Source organism: Daldinia decipiens (assembly GCF_022478715.1).
Source record: "Daldinia decipiens strain CBS 113046 unplaced genomic scaffold F4813scaffold_35, whole genome shotgun sequence".
In the NCBI taxonomy this organism is placed as follows: domain Eukaryota; kingdom Fungi; phylum Ascomycota; class Sordariomycetes; order Xylariales; family Hypoxylaceae; genus Daldinia; species Daldinia decipiens.
This window is the reverse complement of record NW_026054578.1, coordinates 332629-352691: the sequence shown is the minus strand read 5'-3', so window position 1 is coordinate 352691 and position 20063 is coordinate 332629. Positions and strand designations below refer to the sequence as shown.

Genomic DNA, 20063 nt, shown 5'->3' with positions numbered 1-20063 from the left:
TGGGCTTATGTGGGAAAGGGAGAGAAGAGAGGTATGTAGGTATATAAGAAAGGAGGGAAAAGGGAAAGAATACAGTTGTATGTACTGACGTACTTACACTAGCAGATCAGGTACATTAGTAGTAACCTATTGGAAGTCTCCACTTTTATTATACCACTATGTGGTTCCTTCTACGACGCGGTCTTATGAACGCGTCTTTCCCGGGGCTAATCTTTCCTTATTCATCAAATCCGGTCACCATACTTATACATATTTATACATATCATCTCCATCTTCTCCGGGATCCGAACATCTCTCTCTCTCACTCACGAACTACCGGGCCGGCCGAATTTCGTCTTGGCCGGGTTAATCTGTGTGACCCTTGTCCGACCATGAATTCTCGGAGCTGTTGTACCCCGCCACTCACTCTCCCGACTTAAACCGTGCCGGTATTTCGTCTGCATTGCCGTCTGCATTGCCGTCTGCATTGCCGTCTGAGCTGCCGACCATGTCTTCGCCCCGTTTCCAAGCATCTTCTCCGGTCCACGGCACCGGCCGGCGAAAGTCCCAGTTTACGTATAGGCAACTAAGCCTCTTGGCATCTTACTCAACATCATCTCCTCTGCGCGTCATCGCCCACATCGATCTAGATGCTTTCTATGCTCAATGCGAGATGGTACGTCTCGGCATCGCTGAAGATCAGCCTTTAGCCGTTCAACAATGGTGTTTATTACTTCCCTCATCATAGCTCCGTCACTTCTTACTTACAAAACTGTAGGCAAGGCCTGATTGCCGTCAATTATCCTGCGCGCGAGTTTGGCATAGGCCGGCACTGCACTGTGACTGATGCAAAGAAACTCTGCCCAAAACTCATTGCCCAGCATGTTGCTACCTGGAAGGAAGGAGACGAGAAGTGGTCGTATCATGACGATGCACCGTCTCATATCGGTACTCACAAGGTCTCTCTTGACCCTTATAGGCTTCAGTCTCGTAAAATTCTCGCACTAATCAAAGAGAGTCTACCGCCTAACATGCAGAAGGTCGAAAAAGCGAGTGTAGATGAAGTCTTTCTCGATCTATCTGCGCATATCCACTCTATCCTGCTGCAGAGGTTCCCGGAACTTGCGAATCCTCCCCCATATGACGATCCCACGGAGAAGCTGCCTATTCCACCCGTAACCGCTCTCGACTGGCAGGCGGATGCCCTCGTGGACCTCGAAGATGCAGAAGCCGAGGCGGACGACCCAGACTGGGACGACGTAGCTATCCTCATTGGGTCGGAGATCGTTCGAGACATACGCGCTCAGATTCGCCGAACCCTGGGATATACATGCTCCGCGGGCATAGCTGGTAATAAGATGCTCAGTAAGTTGGGCTCCGGCTACAAGAAACCCAACCAACAGACAGTCATACGGAATCGAGCCGTGCGGCATTTCCTATCTGATATGAAATTTACTAAGATTAGAAACTTGGGGGGCAAGCTTGGCGACCAGGTCGTGTCGACTTTCCATACGGAGACCATTGAGGATCTACTCCTCGTACCGGTGGAGCAGATGAAGCTCAGGCTGGGTGACGACACGGGGGTCTGGCTCTACAATACGATTCGCGGTATCGACACGAGCGAGGTTAACTCGCGCACGCAGATCAAGTCCATGCTCTCCGCTAAATCCTTTCGGCCCAGCATACACAACCAGGAACAAGCCGTCAAGTGGTTACGAATCTTTGCAGCCGACATATTCTCGCGATTGGTTGAGGAGGGCGTTCTCGAAAATAAGAGGCGGCCGAAGACGATCAACCTACATCACTGCCAGGGGGGCCAGACCCGCTCCCGGCAGAGTAGCATTCCCCAGGGCAAGACGCTCGACGAGACGACCTTATTCGAACTTGCCAAGAATCTGCTAAGCCAAATTATTCAAGAAGGTAGGGTCTGGCCCTGCACGAACCTGAGCCTGAGTGTGGGAGGATTTGAGGATGGGGTTATAGGTAATAGAAGTATAGGTGCCTTCTTGTTAAAGGGAGACGAAGCACGTGAATCAAAAGGTGCCTCTCGGGAGGCGTCGGCAGAGTCATTCGTGCATGAACGGCCGGAGAAGAAACGACGGGTTGATAATCCCGGTATCCGGCGTTTCTTTCCTAAGAGGGAGAGTTCGTTGGGTGGAGATGCTGATGGGAATCTTGAAGAAGAAGTAGTAGGTACGGGTAAATCCCAGATTCAGACGAAAGAGGCTTCGCCGAACCGATCAGGGAGTCCCCCCAATCCAATCACGGATTACATTAAGGTGTGTACACGATGCGATGCAAGGCTCGAATGCGCCGAGGCCCTACAGAGCCACCTCGATTGGCATCTCGCCAAAGACATCCAGGAGGAAGAACGTGGCAGGCACACATTTGCTAGCCACCATTCCACGGTATCACAAGGCCAGAAGACTGCAGCTGCATCGTCCTCGTCGTCTAAGAAGCTTACGAGAGGCAGTGCCTCTGGTAACAGTAAGCTCGAGCACGGGCAGCAGAAATTGAATTTTGGGTGAATCGATACCTAGCATGCTACTCAACTTGAAGCGAACGCTACATGCTCCCCGGTCAACTCCCACTCCACTCATTCGTCCATATGAAGTGCCTTTTCTCCCTTTGTCTACGGTGTCTAACGGGGGACCAACTTATCTCCTAGTATCGAGTACGCCGCCTCGGAGTAGGGGGGGCCCACACTCTCATGCACTTCCCCTATCTCTTAAGTTAGGCGATATGAACTGACGCCGCATGTGGAATTCCGTTGTGGACACTGATGGCTTATGCTAAAGTTCCATGTTGAATATAGCAGGCAATACCTACTCAGGCGCTCGGCACGGAACCGAGAAAATATCTAGATCCAACAGAAATGTCGGTCTGGACGACCCACTATAGCGCCATGGTGGTGCGAACAAGCCTAGTGGGCTGCCCTCGGACTCGCGCTGATGACTTAGCTATTTTAAAGTGACTCGACTTTCAAATGAACGCACAAGTTCGGGGGGCGAGTACATCGTATGAACCGGACTCGGCGTGACGGTTCATCGGTCTCACGAGCGCTACGGCACACCTACCACCGGCCGTCTCCCAGTAATCACATGCGATATAAGGGAGAGAGTTCTTAGTACATACGCAAATGTACATATAATCTTTGGAGGCTCTAGAAGAAAAGTGTGTGTACAACAGGGCAGAATATACTACCTACCTACGGTAGTGCGGTAGTAGTGCCTGGTACGAAGAAAAGAAAAGGGATTTATGCCGCCACCCGTCCTGCAGTTTGACAGGTACGCAGGCATAGCAGAGAGAGAGAGAGAGATTTGTGTTCAATCTGAAGCGTCTAAAGCATCTGAAGCGAATGATGTCGCAAGGCGACCTAATAGTAAACAAGCCTACTTGTCCTTTTTACCTCTGTACAGGAATAGGTATTTGGCATTCAAGTCATCATGTCACAGGGAATAAACCGAAGCTGGCATTGATTGGTTGATTGGTCCTTAGGCACCCACGACGCAGCAACCGCTACTTTTTTAGGCTCGGGTGCATTGGGTGGTGCATTGATACCCAACGGCGAGAACAGGCATCTCGAGACTTTTTTTTTCTCCTGCCAGCCTGCTTTTGTTTTTTTTGTTCACAGTGCCACGTCCTTTGCTCATCTTGGTGTTAAATGCCTAATCGCTTCGTGCGGGATGAGACCACTTCAAAGTGGCGGGGCCCCGTTCTAATGTATCTTGGCCAGTAATGTTGAAGCCGCTCTTGATTACGTTCCGGCCACAAACGACGGTGCCGGCTCAGTTGAGAGAGGGACGGTGCTTAATCCCAAATCAAAAACCTTCTCGTACATGATATACATAATAATACAGTACCCTCTTTTCATTTGAGAATGATGTCAGTCGGTAGGTAGGGTGTCAACCGAGCCACAAAGGGATGGAACACAAGACATATGGAACAACCTCTCTTGATGTGGGTTGGGATTTTATCCAAACCAAGGGAGAGGGGACGTGTGCGTGTATAATAGGAAGTCTAGAGACGGCGCCTCGTGCCCGTGAAAGATTTCTAAGAAAGTTTTTAGTCTTCTTTTGGGCGGATCCTTAGATCTCGACGAGCCGATGAGAGTGAGGAAGTCCTCAAAAACAAAAACAAAAACAAAACCAAAACCCAAAAAAGGATTTACATGAGCCAAAGCAGCCCAACCCAGAAAAGGCCACCGACAAACAAATTTGCTCCACCGACGGCTTTATTAAGTAGTCAGAACCACGACGTTCAAGTTAAATCTTGCTTGTTTAGCTCGTTTCTTTAAAGAGAAATATAATCCAAGACTCCAAGTCGACTTTCTTCTACGATCCAGGATTACATAGTATAGTTATCGGTCAGCGGCTACCTAGACGGGACAAGTCTGCGATTCTTTTGTATACGGATTGACCGATCACTGCCGAAAGTTGCATCGAAAGAAGCGGTGCGGGTGTTTGTTGCCTCCTAGATGCGAGACATACGAGCACCGGCCATCCATCCCTCTCACATCCGGAAATCCTAGCTTAGAAGGTTGGCCTGTCAGTCCTATCCAACCTATCCATCCTGTTTATCAGCCACATCTGTTCGGGGCCCTACCCTGGATACCTAGTCCAGAATCCGATTGACATTTTGAATTGGGGATAGCGACTATTAGATAGTGACTATTAGATAGCGACTATTCCTTTTCCCATGTTCAAAGCCCCCCCCTCTGCTGCAACGAACAGATCATTCCCAGCTTGTTGGACCCGTCGCTGCGCGTCAACTCTCACCCGCCGGGGGATCGATTCTATCCCTTCCGCTTCCACCAAGTTGTGAGACCGGATGAGTCTCGTCAAACTCATCTACATCTCGAACATCAGAGGGCTATAAGCTCACCACCTCACTGCAATACATACCTACGGTGCCTTTCTTACTCTTACTGTGATACTATTCAATATTCAATATTCAATATCGCCTTTATATTACCTACTTATTATTATCATTATTATTATTATTATTATTATTACTTTTATTTATTTTAATTATCATCTACTCTTACTTTCTCTCATATAAGACATATAAGGCATACACAGGCATACACAGGCATACACAGGCATAAGGCATCGTCTCCGCCAACCATTTCCTCCCACGCGCCCCGTTCTGTACAGTGACACCGCTCCACTGTGTCCGCGCAAAACAGACAGCTCATTGGTCTTGTTGCCTGTCCGGAGAAAGACATCTTGTCCTCTCAGCTGACAACTAATTCGCTACCCTCCTAATAACTAGCTTACCTCTCTCCCTCTCCCTCCCTCCCTCCCTCCCTCCTATTCCCTGGCGTTCTAACAGTTACCGTTACTGTTCCCAAGTTCCCAAGTTCCCAACAAGTCGAGAGCTGGTTTCTTTTAGTGCTATTCTTCTAGTGCTACAGTACATATTGTCCCATCGCCAAGCGTACCGTATTATTCCTACGCGACGCAAATCTTCAAGCTGTTTGTGACCCTGCAAAGCCCTGTAGGGTCACCATCGCCACCCGTTAAGGATTGGACTGCAAGCCCGCGCCACCATCCCTGTCCCTGTTCAGGCCAAGTTGGTGTCGCCATTGTGCCTTGTCACTTTCCCCTAATAGGCCCCTCCTTTCGCAGTAGGACTTTTTTTTCTGCCGCGGGCCCATATTCAATACCCACCAGCGAAAGCGTCGGCCGCCTTTTCTCCTCCCCACTACCCACCACCCACTTCTCTTCCTTCTTACCATTCTTCTCGACCGCTTATTCTTTTACTATTCCTCTACGTTTGCTGTCTTCTACCGTCGACTCATTCCTCCCCTTATTTTAATTTTTACCTCTTCTACCTAATCTTCGTCGACCGGTAATTTTCTCCCACCATCATCTCCGACTACTATGTCTAGAAGACCAGCACCGTCCGGCAGCAGCAATGCCTTACCCCCTCAAAATCGCCAGAATGAGTACTTCGTCCCCAGAGATGGCATCGACCGTGAAGTTATCACTGCCGACATCTGTCGTTACCTTGGAAACGACGCTCTCGTTCGGCCCGGCACGTACGAGGTAATCACACCACCTTGGTCTGCTTCCCTTTCCATACTTGACGCTGACATTGCGTGCATCGCAGAATCCTCAGAGCGGTCAGATCATTCAGGGCTACTACATAAACGCCTACCGTAACTTAACGACGGTAAGCACCTTTCGCATGGGCGATATGGACGTTCCAATTTGTTAATAAGAATTTCGCCGTAGGCTATGATTGAAGACCTGAAGGCAGATTCCGCACGATGGGATCAAGAAAGGCGGCAGCAATCGGCGAGCCGTAATAACGCCGCCGCCGGAGGTACTATTGCCTCGAGAGATTCGAATGGCTCTTATGTCAGACTCTCTAACTCCCCTATAGTCCAGTACCGCAATTCGGACACGCATCAGTCCCGCCAATACTATGGACCGACTGAAGCCGGATTTGCAGCGGGAACCCCGAATCGCGACCCGTATGGTGATGCTACACCCAGATATCCAGGAACCGGTTCCGCAGGCTACACGGGAGCCGCTGGCTCCTACACGGCCCAGCAATATCCTCAGGGTGGGTACAGCACTCAACAAGGATATACTACCCAGGGATCGCAATTCCAGCCCCCGTCTGCAAGTGTGACTTATCCTCCGATGCCCTCACAAGGAGGATTTGGCCAGGCCGGCCAGGAACCTCCTTTCCAGCTTGTTGGAGCGGACTCGCGAGTGGCGCCAAACCCGTATAATGATCCGTATGCCGGCTCAAGGGTAGATCCCAGGGATCAGAGGACTCCCATTACCACGATAGCGCCTAGTAGGACTACTTACGCAACCTCAGGACCGCCCATGCCACAAGGTTACCCGGCTCCGACGTCTGGCGGCGGTTATTACCCTTCGAACCCTTCGCCCTCAAACCCGCCCTACCCAGCCGCGCAGCCTCAAGACCCTTTCCTCGGACGCGGTGCGTACACTAGTGGTTTCTGATTTAACCCTCCCCTATTCCAGTTTCTGATTGTTTAGCGTCTCCAGCAGGCACGTCCTACAATCCAGCACAACAAGATCCACAGTATGAGTCAACCCCTGCTCCCTCTCGCAACTCAGCCACATCATCCAGTACACAACTTACTGGCAGTGGACCGTCGTCGCGACATCGTGAAAGGGATAGTGTTGACCGCCATTCCGATTCCAGGCACGCTCACCGGTCTCACCGCCCAGGTCGAAATTAAACCCGCTGGAGTGTGTTCGGCGTGACATACCGTCTTGCCAGTGATGCTTCCATGATTAATTGTTTCATTGCCCGAGATTCCCAGGATTTGGAGTCCAATAAGCCGCGTCGTGGTCTTTTCCCCGGATTTTTGCCATGCAAAACAGGATAGACCGGGTTATGAATTTTGCAGACCTTGAAGAGTCTTGCATAGTTGCAAAGTTTGCGACTTATGAAATAATGTGTTGCTACCCGGACCCCTCAACTGCCCTCCTGAGAGATCCGGATTCCAATCAGCAATCTACTACTACTACTACTGCTACTACTACTATCTACGTTACTACGTTTAAGGGGCGGCTTTTTACTACGATTACAATCCCGCACATGAATACTTCCTAGGGACCCAGAATGGATACGGCGTACTTATGAACGGGGAACTTCGTTGTTAACGATTTGCATATGGGTGGGCCTCAATTGACTTGAAATGAACGACGACCATTGTTTCTGCTATGCCTTTGTACGGAGTTGGCTTTTTGCCACACACATTTTATACCAGGCTCTTGGCCGGCGGGAAAAGAAGTTCTCTTTTATATCTCGGTTAGTATTTCTACTATCTACGGATCGGCTCCTGCCAACTTGCTGTCCGGATCCAGCCGATGGAGGCTTACTTTATATTTCATACTTTTCCCGGGTTTGCGAATTCCCAAATGGCCAACGTTTTCGCGCGCATGTTGTTGCATTATGGTGAGATGCGGGAATGCTTTTTTTTACTTTACTAATAGATAGGGTTGAGGTCCGGACAGCAAGGTGAGCACTGGACGGATTGTATATATATGTGCCAACCACTCCTGCGAAGGATATCTTCCAAGATTTCAAATACTTTCATGCCTGGCATACCTTCATGGACTTTCTACCTCGCCGTGCATGTACTACTAACTCGATAGGTTTGCTAGGAAAGCATTTGGGCTTATCAACTCCAAGGATCATTCCCTGAGGACACCATAAAGGATACAGACTGGAACACCGGACTGATTGGCCATGGCTTCAACAATGACCGCATGGACTGCACTTCCACTGGACACAGCACCATCCGGATATCTTGGGACTCTGACCAGGACATGGACAATTGGCAAGCCTGCCATGGATCACTAGCCTGAGCAAGGCTACAGTGCAAAAAACATATCGCTGAAATAAATCAGCTTGACGCAGAGGTAAGATCTCATTCCCTAAGCTACACCACGTGAGGACTACTACCTACCCAAGTCTTGTTCATGGCCTGTGACATGATCTCATCAACCATGACCAATTGAAGGAATGTGTTCTGATATCTGCCATTGGCCAATGCATTGGGTAAGTATGAGACTGCTCGATCCCGCTGATCCCCGCAGGCCATGGTCCCAATCCCACAATCTGCTGAGGATTACGGATTACCGTGGAGAAAAAAGGGAAGCAAACATTTCCCGGGCAGGACTCCAGCAAAGCAAACAACTCAAAGCCTGGTCATGACAGTACAGGCCTGGCCGATCAGTACTTTCCTTTTAGGGGAACCAAGGACTGCAAGGAAGAGAACATCGTTAGATGGTCTATCCGGAGATAGGCATGCATCTCAAGGATTTCTTACAAACCGGGGGAAAATACCTATCTTACGGAGGACTCTGAAAGGATCACATCCCGGACTGGAGCGGAGCTTTTCAAACAACAACAACAACTACTACTACTACCTACCTGGCTTTTCTTGCGGATTTGTCTTGAGTGCAATTGCGGGGGAAATATAACGGGTCTTGCTACTCGTTCATATATCCCAGGAGAGATCTGTGACTCAGGCCAGTACCGCGGATGGGACGGACCTACTGAATGCCAAAACCCGGAACCAACCACATTGAGGTGCCGACTTCTTCAGCTATCGCCAGCCAAGTAACAAACAAACAAACAGCCTTTGCCCTTGGATTCCCAGCATGTTTTCGGATTTTTTCTGTTTCCGTCTCCGCTCTGTGATGTCGTTGTGTGTGTCTCCTACTTTACTCCGTTGTGGGCTGTCTCCGGATTCCTGGACTTGACTACCCTCGGGATGGAATGGATTGATGCTTACTCAAGTAGGATATGGTGGACGGACACGTTGGGATGTATCTGCGGAGGTTGATTGCGTTCTGGTTTGGGTTCGGCGGGATAGAGACTGGTCGGTTTGGGCGGGTGGTGTATATGTGTAGACTGGAAGAGGTCATTGTTACAAGAGGAACTTGAGAGTAATGTCGGGTTTGAGGCAGGGGAATGAGCAGGCCACAAATTTGAACAGGTTGGCGGTTTAATAATATAAAGTGCTGTTCTGTTCATCCATTCGTTTGCACGTCCCTTATATCGTCTATCCACTTGGCTACATAGGTTATGCTCATTGTATGCTTGATAATTCCCCGTCGTCCAGTTGCTTATAGAATAGCAATAACTACCTACTTGCAGCTGCAGTTTTGATACTTCCGCAGTCGGTTTGTAGTATCAACGACGCATGTAGTAAGTGAGGATGCATACGCTTTTTATGGTATCAAGACTTCCTAAGTGTTTAAGTCGTAATGTGATCTGATATATGCAATGTGGCCTAAGGCTACCTAGCCTAGCCTAAGGGGTGTTACTTGGTGCTTATTATCCCCAACCAGAGACCGCTAGCAGCATGTATATAACTCATTGGATCGGCGATATCTCTTCGGCTGGCCATCCAGTGCCGTTTCATAAATAGAGGAGCTTTTAAGAGGCCTTACTAGGGCTCTGGGTAAATGATATACGTTCACAGTCAACTACAGGTCAACGCATGTCACTTATACAGTATATATTGCTAATTAAGTATTAGGCTAGGTCTCTTCACCTAAAGCCTTAAGACTTTTTGGTCCGGTTTCAGTCCTGGTTGACTTATCTTAGATATCTACAATATTGAAATAGTGATCTCATTTAGTTCATCACGGTGTCGTTTATTCTACGTAGTAATTCTGCTGGGAAGCTCTTTAACATTCTAATGATATACGACTACTTATTGCTGGCGTTTGAGGGGTGCTGTTGTGTGTTTACCTCGCACCAACCCTCTATCAAGCCCTATAGGCCCCCGAACACAGGTAATCTCGCATACCGGGCCTCTCGGCTGTCGTGGGACCTAAGAAGCACAAGACGCAGTATAGCAAATATAAGCAATAACCCTGATGGAAGAAAAAGACTTCAGCAATGATTCGGTGTACGCCGTGTAAGCGGATGTCTAAGCGGATGTCTACTTGTTGGGGTCCAAATATATGAGGCTCTACTGCTTTCTAGCTGGGCGTTAGGCAGCAGTCAGCTTGACTCGGAATCTTCGGTAGCTTGACGGCGCCTAGCTTGCCTGCGTCTGTACTATGCATATTCACCGACTGTTACACTAGAATGCGTATAATCGATCTGTTAGCAGTCGGTCCCAAGATTTGGCCTGCCGAGAGCACCATTACCTCACGATCCTTCCGACGAGCGGTGAATCTACCCTGATTAGAAGTACCATGTCGGCCGTAAGACAACTCTGCCTAACATAACTCCGCCGGCCGTGGCCTAGAGTTATTTCCCTTCAAAATTTCGGGAGGGTCTGATATACCCTACGGGCAGTTATATTTCTCCGACTTCACTATGAGATTCAATGTGCAGCATTGCTCGTAGTTATCCGTCTAGCTCGGCGTCATCTTGCATCTGTAGAGACATAAGAGCATAGAGCCGAGTCACAATATCTTTACCTTAGTCAACAACGACGGAATATGAAAACTATAAAGAGTTCCTCTGACAAGTCTTGAGGGTAGACTTTGTGTAACAGATGACCTGCGACGATATTGGTGGAAAAGTCGCCAGATTGGTGCAGGGCTACTACATATCGGTATTATTCCATGAAAATACAGCCTTGTACCAAGTAGGAAGGCAGTTTCAATGCCATGCTACTATGCTGCTGTAAGTAATCTCCAATGGATCCTTTGCCACTATCATCTGTTCATTGAAGGTTGGGACGCTCCGCGGGTGTCTCATTTTCGCTCCCAAGAACTTCCTCGTCCTATTCCAATGTCTAAGGGGTCATGACGTATGTAGCTGCAATAGTCAGCATGCGTCGGTCTACGCCTATTAGAACGCTAATAGGAACGGGTCAATATAAAAAGCAAACAGGCACGTGGATAATCTGTCTCGCTGGCGGTTTTGCATCTTTGTGAGATGTGATAGGCTGTGATAGGCTGAGGCCGGTCCGGCAGCCGGAAGCACTCGGGTAGTTTGGGCCATTCAAGCCAGTTATGCATAGTGTTGACAGCATAACAAGATCATTATCCTGGATTCAGGGGCATGTCTCCTGCGGATTCCCGGAAACTCTGCAAGATATTAAAGATGAATTTCCTGCTGGCCTCCGCACGCTTACGTTTTGAACAGCATCTGACAAGCTCTGCCGTCGTACTGTTGGGAAATACAGCATTCCTCAAGCCTCCTTATAGATGAAAATATCTCGAAAATGGTTGTGCGGTCGAAAATTGGTTACGATAGTACCCATGTATGCGGTGATAGGTACCACCACGCCCTGCTTGAAGCTAATTACCTCATTGCTTGTGGAAGAGAGCAGTATATTTATTATTACCGTTGCCGTGTTCATAGCATGCAGTATCTACCCAAGGTAGGTAAACATGCTTTATTAAGATAATCGGATAAGGGAAGCTGGTCCGCTCGTCTTCCCATTGGAGAGGTTCAAATGAGAACCATGGTTTCTGATCCGGCAAATGATAAACGATAGGGGAGATGGAATTTTGCAATTGCAAAGAGACGTAATGTCGTAACAGGCATAATATTGGTTACGTAGCAGAGATTCAGGGGCAGCTTAAGGAATGAATCTATTAAGACCAATAAGAACGTCGAGTTAATATTACTTTTTGACTAAGGGAATGATTGGAAAGGAGGACTTTAGTTAAGATGATATTTTAGTCGAGCGGGTGAGGTTATTTACAGTGTCGTGGTCGTTGGAACAGAGAGGACCTAAGAGAAAAACAGGTTAAAAAAATTATCTGTGCGAAGGTGGGGGAATACGTAGCAAGCCTGGAGAAATCTGAGCGGCATAACCCTGGAGTAATAGGTACCCAATACCCAATTCGATAGAGACCCAATACATGTCCACTACTTCTCTAACTTTTTAATAAGCAAGTTCTAAGTACTTCGTAGCAGGAGGGGCGGCAAGCGTGGCAGCGCCTGGGCTACATACCTATGAACCTAGGCCAGGTACAATACAATGCTTAAAAGTACCTAACTAACCTAGGGGATTCTTTAACTCAGTTACTGCATGCACCCACCTTTACTTGGGATTCAGCTGCAAATTTGAAAAAGTCACCAAGGCGGTGACCACTCTTGACCCGGCTTGCCATGTTCAGTGAAATTTTAGCTTTAGTTCCGGTTGGTCCCTGCTTTTTACATAACAATAATACAATAACATCGTAGCTATCGTCATACTCTAAAGGCTATTTCTATAATTAATCGGAACATTGAACTCGTTTTCTCTTTCAATTTCTGTCTCATCTGCTGCACACTCCAATTCCTTCTATCCTTCTAGTCATACATTGTGGGGTTGTATTATCCCCAATATAGCCATAATGCATAATGCCTGGGTAGTTACATATAAATCAACGAAGCCTTTTGAACCGGCACTCGCATAAATTATATTTTTTTTTGAGAGGCACGTAAGACTGATGATGGATGCTATGTGTCAAAAGCCAGAAGGAAAAAAAAACCAACCACAAAATAAACTTGGCTGTCGGGTTGCCCTATCAAGAGGGAGGTATTCTAAACACGTTTTCAGTTGACATTGAATGCGACCTGTATGAACGTATGAACGGATGAGCGCCACTATACATACAATACATACAATACCTACATGCCTAAGCACAGTACATGTACCTAACCCTCAGGTACCCGCCAAATCTGCAAGCAACACTGAACACTGAACACTGAACGTTGAGCATTGAACGTTGAAGCAGGAGCAAGATTAAAATTTTAGAGAGCGGATAGATTGGTGTATCGAACCTAATGCACATATGTACCTGTCTAAACTTTAGCAACCTTATCGGATTCGTTGATCCAGTGTAAATATCAAAGTTTGATAGAGGTGCGCGTTCAGTAGACCCTAGCAGCCCTAGGTACCTAGGTAGGTAGGTATTGTCGTGCTGTACATGTAATGTCTGTGACATGTCCACGCTAGTACAAAGTACCTAGGTACATATCCTGGGTACCTAAGCAAGTATTGCGGTACTGATATATTGTACCACTCAGCACTATCGCTAGTGTTAGATTAGGTATAATGTTATAATGCCCAGAAAGAATACAATGGAATACATAGAATACCTGATGGTATTACGAAGTACATGACATTACCTACATGGGCCCTTTGCACGTCCACGACCTCAAAAGTGCCCCGCCATTTTCGGACGGCGCAAAAATAACGAGTAACCTGGAGTTGGTCTAACCTCACATAATTTTTTAAAACACCACAATTGGGTGCAGCTACGCAGCTGAGCCATCATCATCACAAACTTGCATTTTCGGCGGTTGACTGCCTGTTACTTCCCTTCCCTCCTTATCGTCAATCTTCCCCTTCCTTTCCTACCGTCGACTCGACCCGATCGAACGGGCACAACCCGAGTCCTTGCCGAGAAAGAAGAAAAAAAAAGATCAACGTCATCCTCGTCGCCCTCTCAACATCAACAAATACAATAACAACAGATCAGCATAACGCAGCATACTAGGAATCAATCATGGATGCCGCAGCCGTTCGGGCTCGCATCGCCGCTACTCTCTCCGCCGATATCAACGTGCGAAGAGCTGCCGAGCTCGAACTCAAGCAGGTATGTTTATCGAGGACTATTGTTTGCTTTTGACAATGCCATGCCATATGTCATGCCATGTCATGCTGGTTCACGCCGTGTTCTGCCGTTACGGCCCGTGGGCGTTGTGTTATGCTACGCAATGCGATGCGATGCGCCAACTTCCATTCTACTTCTTCTACTTCAGACTTCAGACCTCGGATATCTAACGCGTTCGTTTTTGAGTTACAATTGCTAATATGGCACTGCCTGGAAATAATAGGCCGAAGGCCATCCTGGCTTTATCGATGTCTTGCTCGATGTCCTGACTACCGAAGCCGATGACTCTGTTCGACTTTCGTGTATGAACATACCTGTCCATGTCTACGATCTCGAGTTCACCCTGCTGACGCTGTTGATCCCGTAGCTGTCATTTATCTCAAGAACAGGACGAATCGAGGCTGGTCCAAAAGTGATCATTATCCCGACGATCCGCAGATAGCGGAGGATGAAAAACAACGCTTTCGCGAGCGCGTGCTTCCTATCCTTACCGCTTCTCGCGGGCCTGTCCGCCAGCAGCTGTTACAGCTAATCCAGCGCATCTTACACTTCGATTTCCCTAGGAAATGGCCAAGCTTCATGGATGCTACTTTGCAATTGCTGCACGCAAATGACCCCCCTTCTGTTCTTGCCGGCCTGCAGTGTCTCCTTGTCACTTGCCGCGCCTATAGATTCAAACCTCAAGATGATGTGAGGGGAGATTTTGAGAAGATCGTCGAGGCTACCTTTCCGAGGCTCCAGCAGGTTTGCAATGAATTGGTCAACCAAGAAAGCGACGAGGCTGGCGAGATGCTACATATCGCCCTCAAGGCCTACAAGCACACAATCTGGGTAAGTCTGCTCTATACGGTCTGGGTTCGACTCGTTCGAAGGCGTCTCTGACCTGAAACTTAGCTCGAGCTCTCCCCGTTCCTGAGACAACACGACATAAACATCGGCTGGTGTACTATTTTCCTGCAAACTGTGTCTAAGAAGATGCCCCCGTCGGCTATGAGTGAAGACTTAGATGAACGCGAGACACACCACTGGTGGAAGGCTAAGAAGTGGGCCTACTTCAACCTCAATAGGCTCTGGATCAGGTTGGCATTGCCTACGGAATTGGTGGTAGCTGTTTAGGATTACTGACGAACGAGTTTTAGGCATGGCAACTACACGGGCGCCGCTTCGAAGAACGACGAGATGTCTAGATACTCTAAGGAATTCGAGAGTACCATCGCACCCGAAATCCTTAAGCATTACCTTCAAGAGATTGAGAAATGGGTTTCTAAGACGTCCTGGCTTAGCAAACCGTGTTTATCGTACACGCTTATTTTTCTGGACGAATGCTGTCGGCCGAAGTCTATGTGGAGCTTGATGCAACCTCATCTCACCAACTTGGTTACTCATCTGATCTTCCCAGTTATGTGTCTAAGCCAAGAGGATGTGGAAAAATTCGAAGACGAACCCGAAGAGTATCTTCATAGGAAGCTAAACTTCTACGAGGAGGTTTCAGCCCCCGATGTGGCGGCGACTAATTTTCTTGTTACCTTGACCAAGGCTCGCAGAAAGCAGACCTTCGATATCTTACAATTTGTCAATAGTGTCGTTAACGAGTACGAGCAGGCGCCTGAGGATAAGAAGAATCATATCGCAAAGGAGGGTGCTTTGAGGATGATTGCTACTCTAGCGCCGGTTCTCCTAGGCAAGAAGAGTCCGGTTGCCGACCAGATCGAATATTTCTTGGTCCGTTACGTCTTCCCCGATTTTAAGAGCCCTCTAGGTTATCTGCGAGCCCGTGCCTGTGATACCATCGAGAAGTTTGAACAGCTCAACTTTAAGGATCAGAACAACCTACTCCTCGTTTATCGGCACATCCTCGACTGTATGGCTGATAGCGATCTGCCCGTCAGAGTTACGGCTGCGCTAGCGCTACAACCTTTAATTCGACACGACGTTATCCGTATAAGCATGCAGCAGAGCATTCCTACCATCATGCAGCAACTCCTCAAGCTGGCTAATGAGTGTGATATCGATGCATTGGCCAACGTGATGGAGGACTTCGTCGAGGTGTTCGCGGCCGAGCTAACCCCGTTCGCGGTAGCCTTGAGCGAGCAGCTAAGGGACACCTACCTCAGGATTATCAGCGAGCTTCTCGCCAAGACTAATGGTCGTGACGAGGACGATTTTGGTGATTACCTGGACGACAAGAGCATAACTGCCTTGGGTGTTCTGCAGACCATTGGCACCCTAATCCTAACATTAGAAAGCACTCCTGACGTGCTACTACACATCGAGGCTGTTCTAATGCCCGTCATCCAGGTCACCTTGGAGAATAGGTTATACGGTAAACATAGTTGACATTCTACCTCTGATCGTTTGGCTAATTAACGGTATATTAGATCTCTATAATGAAGTTTTCGAAATAATCGACAGTTGTACTTTTGCCGCGAAAAGCATCTCGCCCACTATGTGGCAAGCCTTCGAGCTCATCCACGGCACATTCAAATCCGGCGCTGAGCTGTACTTCGAGGATATGCTGCCAGCTCTGGACAACTTTGTGCAGTACGGTGCCAGCCAACTAGCCCAGAAGCACGAGTACGTCCAGGCTCTATACGGGATGGTCCAAGATATGTTCCTCCAAGATCAGAAAGTCGGAGATGTCGATCGCATCTGCGCGTGCAAGCTTGCGGAAGCTATGATGTTAAGTCTGCGTGGTCATATTGATCAATCTGTCTCGGGATTTATCACTACGGCTATGACGGTGCTCAGTGGTCAAGAAATCAGGGTCAAGTCGTACAAGATCCACCTGATGGAAATGGTTATAAATGCCATCTACTATAACCCGCTTTTGACTTTAGCTATCCTAGAGAACAAGGGGTGGACTAACAAATTCTTCAGTCTTTGGTTCAGTAACATGGATCACTTCAGTCGAGTGCACGACAAGAAGCTATGTATCGTGGCTATCGTCACCTTGCTAAGTTTGCACGCAGACCAGATTCCTGCAAGTGTCAGCGTCGGCTGGCCAAGGCTCTTGCAAGGGATTACTGGCCTCTTCAAGACGTTACCTACTGCCCTAAAGAACCGCGAGGAAGCATTGAAGGAAGACTTTACGTACGACTCGAATGATTACGGGTATGAGGACGAGGACGAATGGGCCGATGAGGATACCAGCTGGGCCGTTGAGGAAGGAGCAGAAGGAGACCAGGGAGATGCTCGCGATGAGAGTACGGCCTATCTAGAATTCCTCAACGAGGAAGCCGCCAAATTCAGCCAAATCGAGAACCAACATGGGGGTCTCGTTGACGAGTCAGATGACGAACTTGGGGAAGACAGTGTCTCGCTTGAATCGCCTCTGAACAAGGTTGAGCCTTATCAACTCTTCCGAACTGTCTTAATGAGTGAGTCCCTACATACCAATAAGCATTCCCCTCCTTATTCGCAGTCGCTAACCCGTTTTCACAGAGATGCAACAAGAAAACCCACAATTCTACTCTAATCTCACTTCAAGTCTGTCAGCAGATGAGCAAGGCGTTATTCAAAATGTCGTCCACCAGGCTGAAGCAAATGCTCAAGCTGCTATGCAATTAGCAGCCCAAGCGGCACAAAATCCCCAAGGGGTCTTGGGAGCACCGGATAGCGGGGCCAGATAGAAACGCCGCTGACGTTCATTCTGAGATCACGTAAAGAAAATTAAGTTTAGAGATGGCTTCAATATTCGTGAGACTCGCTACTGCTATAATCCCGTAGTTGTTATGCCAGGGACGCAATGCTGGCTTTTTACAACTGTCAAGCTGGTACACGAGGTGGCATGATTGATGGATAGTTGAACACGGTGTCAGGGTTTATAGCGCAAAGCTGCTATGATGAGCATTTTGGGTATACGGGCATGAACAGCGAGTTCGGTGCAATTATTAGTAGTAAATAGGTAGGTAGAGGCCCTCATTGATGGCTATTGAACAGTACCCCGGGAATACGGAGAGGAAACTAGGGAGGATATATCCGGAGGCTGCACGACGATACGTTTGACGACAGGCCAAAGATGGATGGACAGAGCGGCGATTGGCCCCCGGAAGCCAAAAAGATTTCAGATCGTGCAAACATAATATCCCCGCAACGCCCCCAAGCTAGCCGCAGAGACAGATATTCGAATTTGACCGTATAGTTAGTTCTTTTCATCCCCTTTAAGGGGGTTCTTCGTGATTGGTGGTTTACGGCTGGTGGATGGAGTATCTTGTAGTGAGTGAGCCTGTAGCGAGCAAACAGTTTATATAGACATAAACCAAGACCCTGCGAAAGCGAAGGGCCGCCTAGTTAAAATCCACCATTTTCAAGAGACAAAGCTACACGATCCTGTATATTAGTGAGCTAGGAGGTGAGTACGCATAGATGTAAGGTACATCAATACATTAGGTGCATTGTTTGAGAATAACTTAATTAACTAACCTAACCACCCATATTGTGTATAAGTGAGAGGGTAGATAGGAAGTACCAGGCCAAGAAACGAGATTATTGTTATCTTTTAGCGTCGATACATCGTGTCTATTGTGCCTCCTAGGGGAAGTATTATTACCACCTATCTCAGTCCGTTTAGCTAAAGCAAGATGTTACGACAAGCATAATAATAATTAGCCGGCCTCTTCTCCCCTTAAACACTATTCCCGTCATGGCAGAAGTATTTAGTTATATGGAGTCTATTCTGCTTTACTAGTCCATACGTATGCTAGGCAAGCGTGGTAGGGATGGGGATTCTCTCGTAGTGGGATTCGTGGAGACATGACATGCCACAGTTAACATATAAGTGGTAAATACAATACAGTCTATCACGTACGACCATAGGATCTGGAAAGCTCGGGATCCCGTCCGCTCTCCCCTTAGATAAACCGGATACCGCCGGATTAGTAGTTGGGTCGGTGACGACCAGCGAATCCCCGGTGTTGTACGTTTGTTTTTACTTTATTTTTATTTTTTCCCCTTCTGTCTTGTTCCATGTTTTATTATCCAGTCTTTCCTTTTAAATGCTCTCGCGGGCTATCTCGTATTTCCAAGATCTTCATCTCATATAGATTCTGTCGTGGACATTGATACGGGCTTTGTGTTGGCGGGTGATAAATGATACGAGGGTTCTTTGTGATGGTTAGTGTCACGTTAGTATCTTATGGAGCTCTGGATATGGGTCGTTTTTTCTGCCTCATCAACCTAACAAATAAGAAAAAGGAGCCTAAATACTTTCTCATTAAATTCAGACTTGTTCCAAGATCTTAAATATGCTAATCAATGTTGAGAAATCTTTACATTGTAGAGAATGGCACAAGGGATTACCTGATGCAAATTATTAGTGGATATATATTGAAACACTCTAACCTGTCTACTATCACGTGATGGAGAAATCAGGTTCCCCGTTTCTTGTCCAGGTCGGATGGTGTAGTTGGTTATCACGTCAGTCTAACACACTGAAGGTCCCCAGTTCGAGCCTGGGTTCGATCATTTTATTTTATCTTTGCTCTTCGATATATATACTATTTGTGCTCTGGCAGTCTAATCGTCTAGCAGTCCCATGAACTTCTAATCCGAGGTGGATTTCGTAAAGCAATAATGTCTTTATTTACCAATATCTAAGTTGGAGCGGGGGTGGGGCCATACCGCTATCCTTCATACATGCCATTGGGGGGGAGGGTTATCCGCTGTGGTGGGGCGGAGAGCGACGAGACCTGTGATAAGGAGCAACTTATACACTACCTAGGCACATAGTATAAATATTAAGGCTTTTGTATAGTCTATTGTAATTAATTCCACAGGTTTATCTATCACAGTCACCCCGGCCGGCTTAGACTAACACGCTAGCAGAAAGACACGGCTAGAAGAAAGAATTAAAAAAGAATTCGATAGAACAAACGGACAAAATAGAAAAAGAAGTGCATCAGCCGCGAATCGAACGCGGGGCCCATCGAATATGCTCATGGCAACGATGGATTTTACCACTAAACCACTGATGCTTTATTGGATGATTGAATTGCCTGCAAACTGATT

The 20063-nt window shown here is 47.7% G+C and overlaps 3 protein-coding genes and 2 non-coding genes across 5 annotated transcripts; 4 read left to right on the top strand and 1 right to left on the bottom strand.

Annotated features, from left to right (window-relative positions):
- The first annotated feature begins 140 nt into the window (after positions 1 to 140).
- F4813DRAFT_201679 (DNA/RNA polymerase) lies at positions 141 to 2872 on the top strand. Its single transcript, XM_049239559.1, has 2 exons — positions 141 to 702; positions 758 to 2872. Exons 1-2 carry the CDS (start codon positions 488 to 490, stop codon positions 2505 to 2507), a joined length of 1965 nt encoding a protein of 654 aa, XP_049096688.1. The 5' UTR covers positions 141 to 487; the 3' UTR covers positions 2508 to 2872.
- Positions 2873 to 5285: 2413 nt separating this feature from the next.
- On the top strand, positions 5286 to 7150 carry F4813DRAFT_201722 (uncharacterized protein). The gene is made up of 3 exons (XM_049239560.1): positions 5286 to 6029; positions 6094 to 6156; positions 6219 to 7150. Exons 1-3 carry the CDS (start codon positions 5865 to 5867, stop codon positions 6960 to 6962), a joined length of 972 nt encoding a protein of 323 aa, XP_049096687.1. The 5' UTR covers positions 5286 to 5864; the 3' UTR covers positions 6963 to 7150.
- A 6471-nt stretch (positions 7151 to 13621) lies between these two features.
- On the top strand, positions 13622 to 18416 carry F4813DRAFT_370039 (importin-7). Its single transcript, XM_049244482.1, has 7 exons — positions 13622 to 14039; positions 14281 to 14359; positions 14425 to 14888; positions 14952 to 15136; positions 15197 to 16380; positions 16436 to 17434; positions 17499 to 18416. Exons 1-7 carry the CDS (start codon positions 13950 to 13952, stop codon positions 17684 to 17686), a joined length of 3189 nt encoding a protein of 1062 aa, XP_049096686.1. The 5' UTR covers positions 13622 to 13949; the 3' UTR covers positions 17687 to 18416.
- A 1030-nt stretch (positions 18417 to 19446) lies between these two features.
- On the top strand, positions 19447 to 19520 carry F4813DRAFT_t117. The gene has a single exon. It is a non-coding gene; the product is annotated as a tRNA-Val (tRNA).
- Positions 19521 to 19949: 429 nt separating this feature from the next.
- F4813DRAFT_t116 lies at positions 19950 to 20029 on the bottom strand. The gene has a single exon. It is a non-coding gene; the product is annotated as a tRNA-Gly (tRNA).
- Positions 20030 to 20063: the final 34 nt, after the last annotated feature.

Coding starts and splice junctions, on each gene's coding strand:
- F4813DRAFT_201679 (XM_049239559.1), top strand. CDS start 488: ATGTCTTCGCCCCGTTTCCAAGCATCTTCTCCGGTCCACGGCACCGGC. Junction 703..757: donor CCTTTAGCCGTTCAACAATG/GTGTTTATTACT, acceptor ACAAAACTGTAG/GCAAGGCCTGATTGCCGTCA.
- F4813DRAFT_201722 (XM_049239560.1), top strand. CDS start 5,865: ATGTCTAGAAGACCAGCACCGTCCGGCAGCAGCAATGCCTTACCCCCT. Junction 6,030..6,093: donor TTCGGCCCGGCACGTACGAG/GTAATCACACCA, acceptor CGTGCATCGCAG/AATCCTCAGAGCGGTCAGAT. Junction 6,157..6,218: donor CCTACCGTAACTTAACGACG/GTAAGCACCTTT, acceptor ATTTCGCCGTAG/GCTATGATTGAAGACCTGAA.
- F4813DRAFT_370039 (XM_049244482.1), top strand. CDS start 13,950: ATGGATGCCGCAGCCGTTCGGGCTCGCATCGCCGCTACTCTCTCCGCC. Junction 14,889..14,951: donor CCTACAAGCACACAATCTGG/GTAAGTCTGCTC, acceptor CCTGAAACTTAG/CTCGAGCTCTCCCCGTTCCT. Junction 16,381..16,435: donor CTTGGAGAATAGGTTATACG/GTAAACATAGTT, acceptor ACGGTATATTAG/ATCTCTATAATGAAGTTTTC.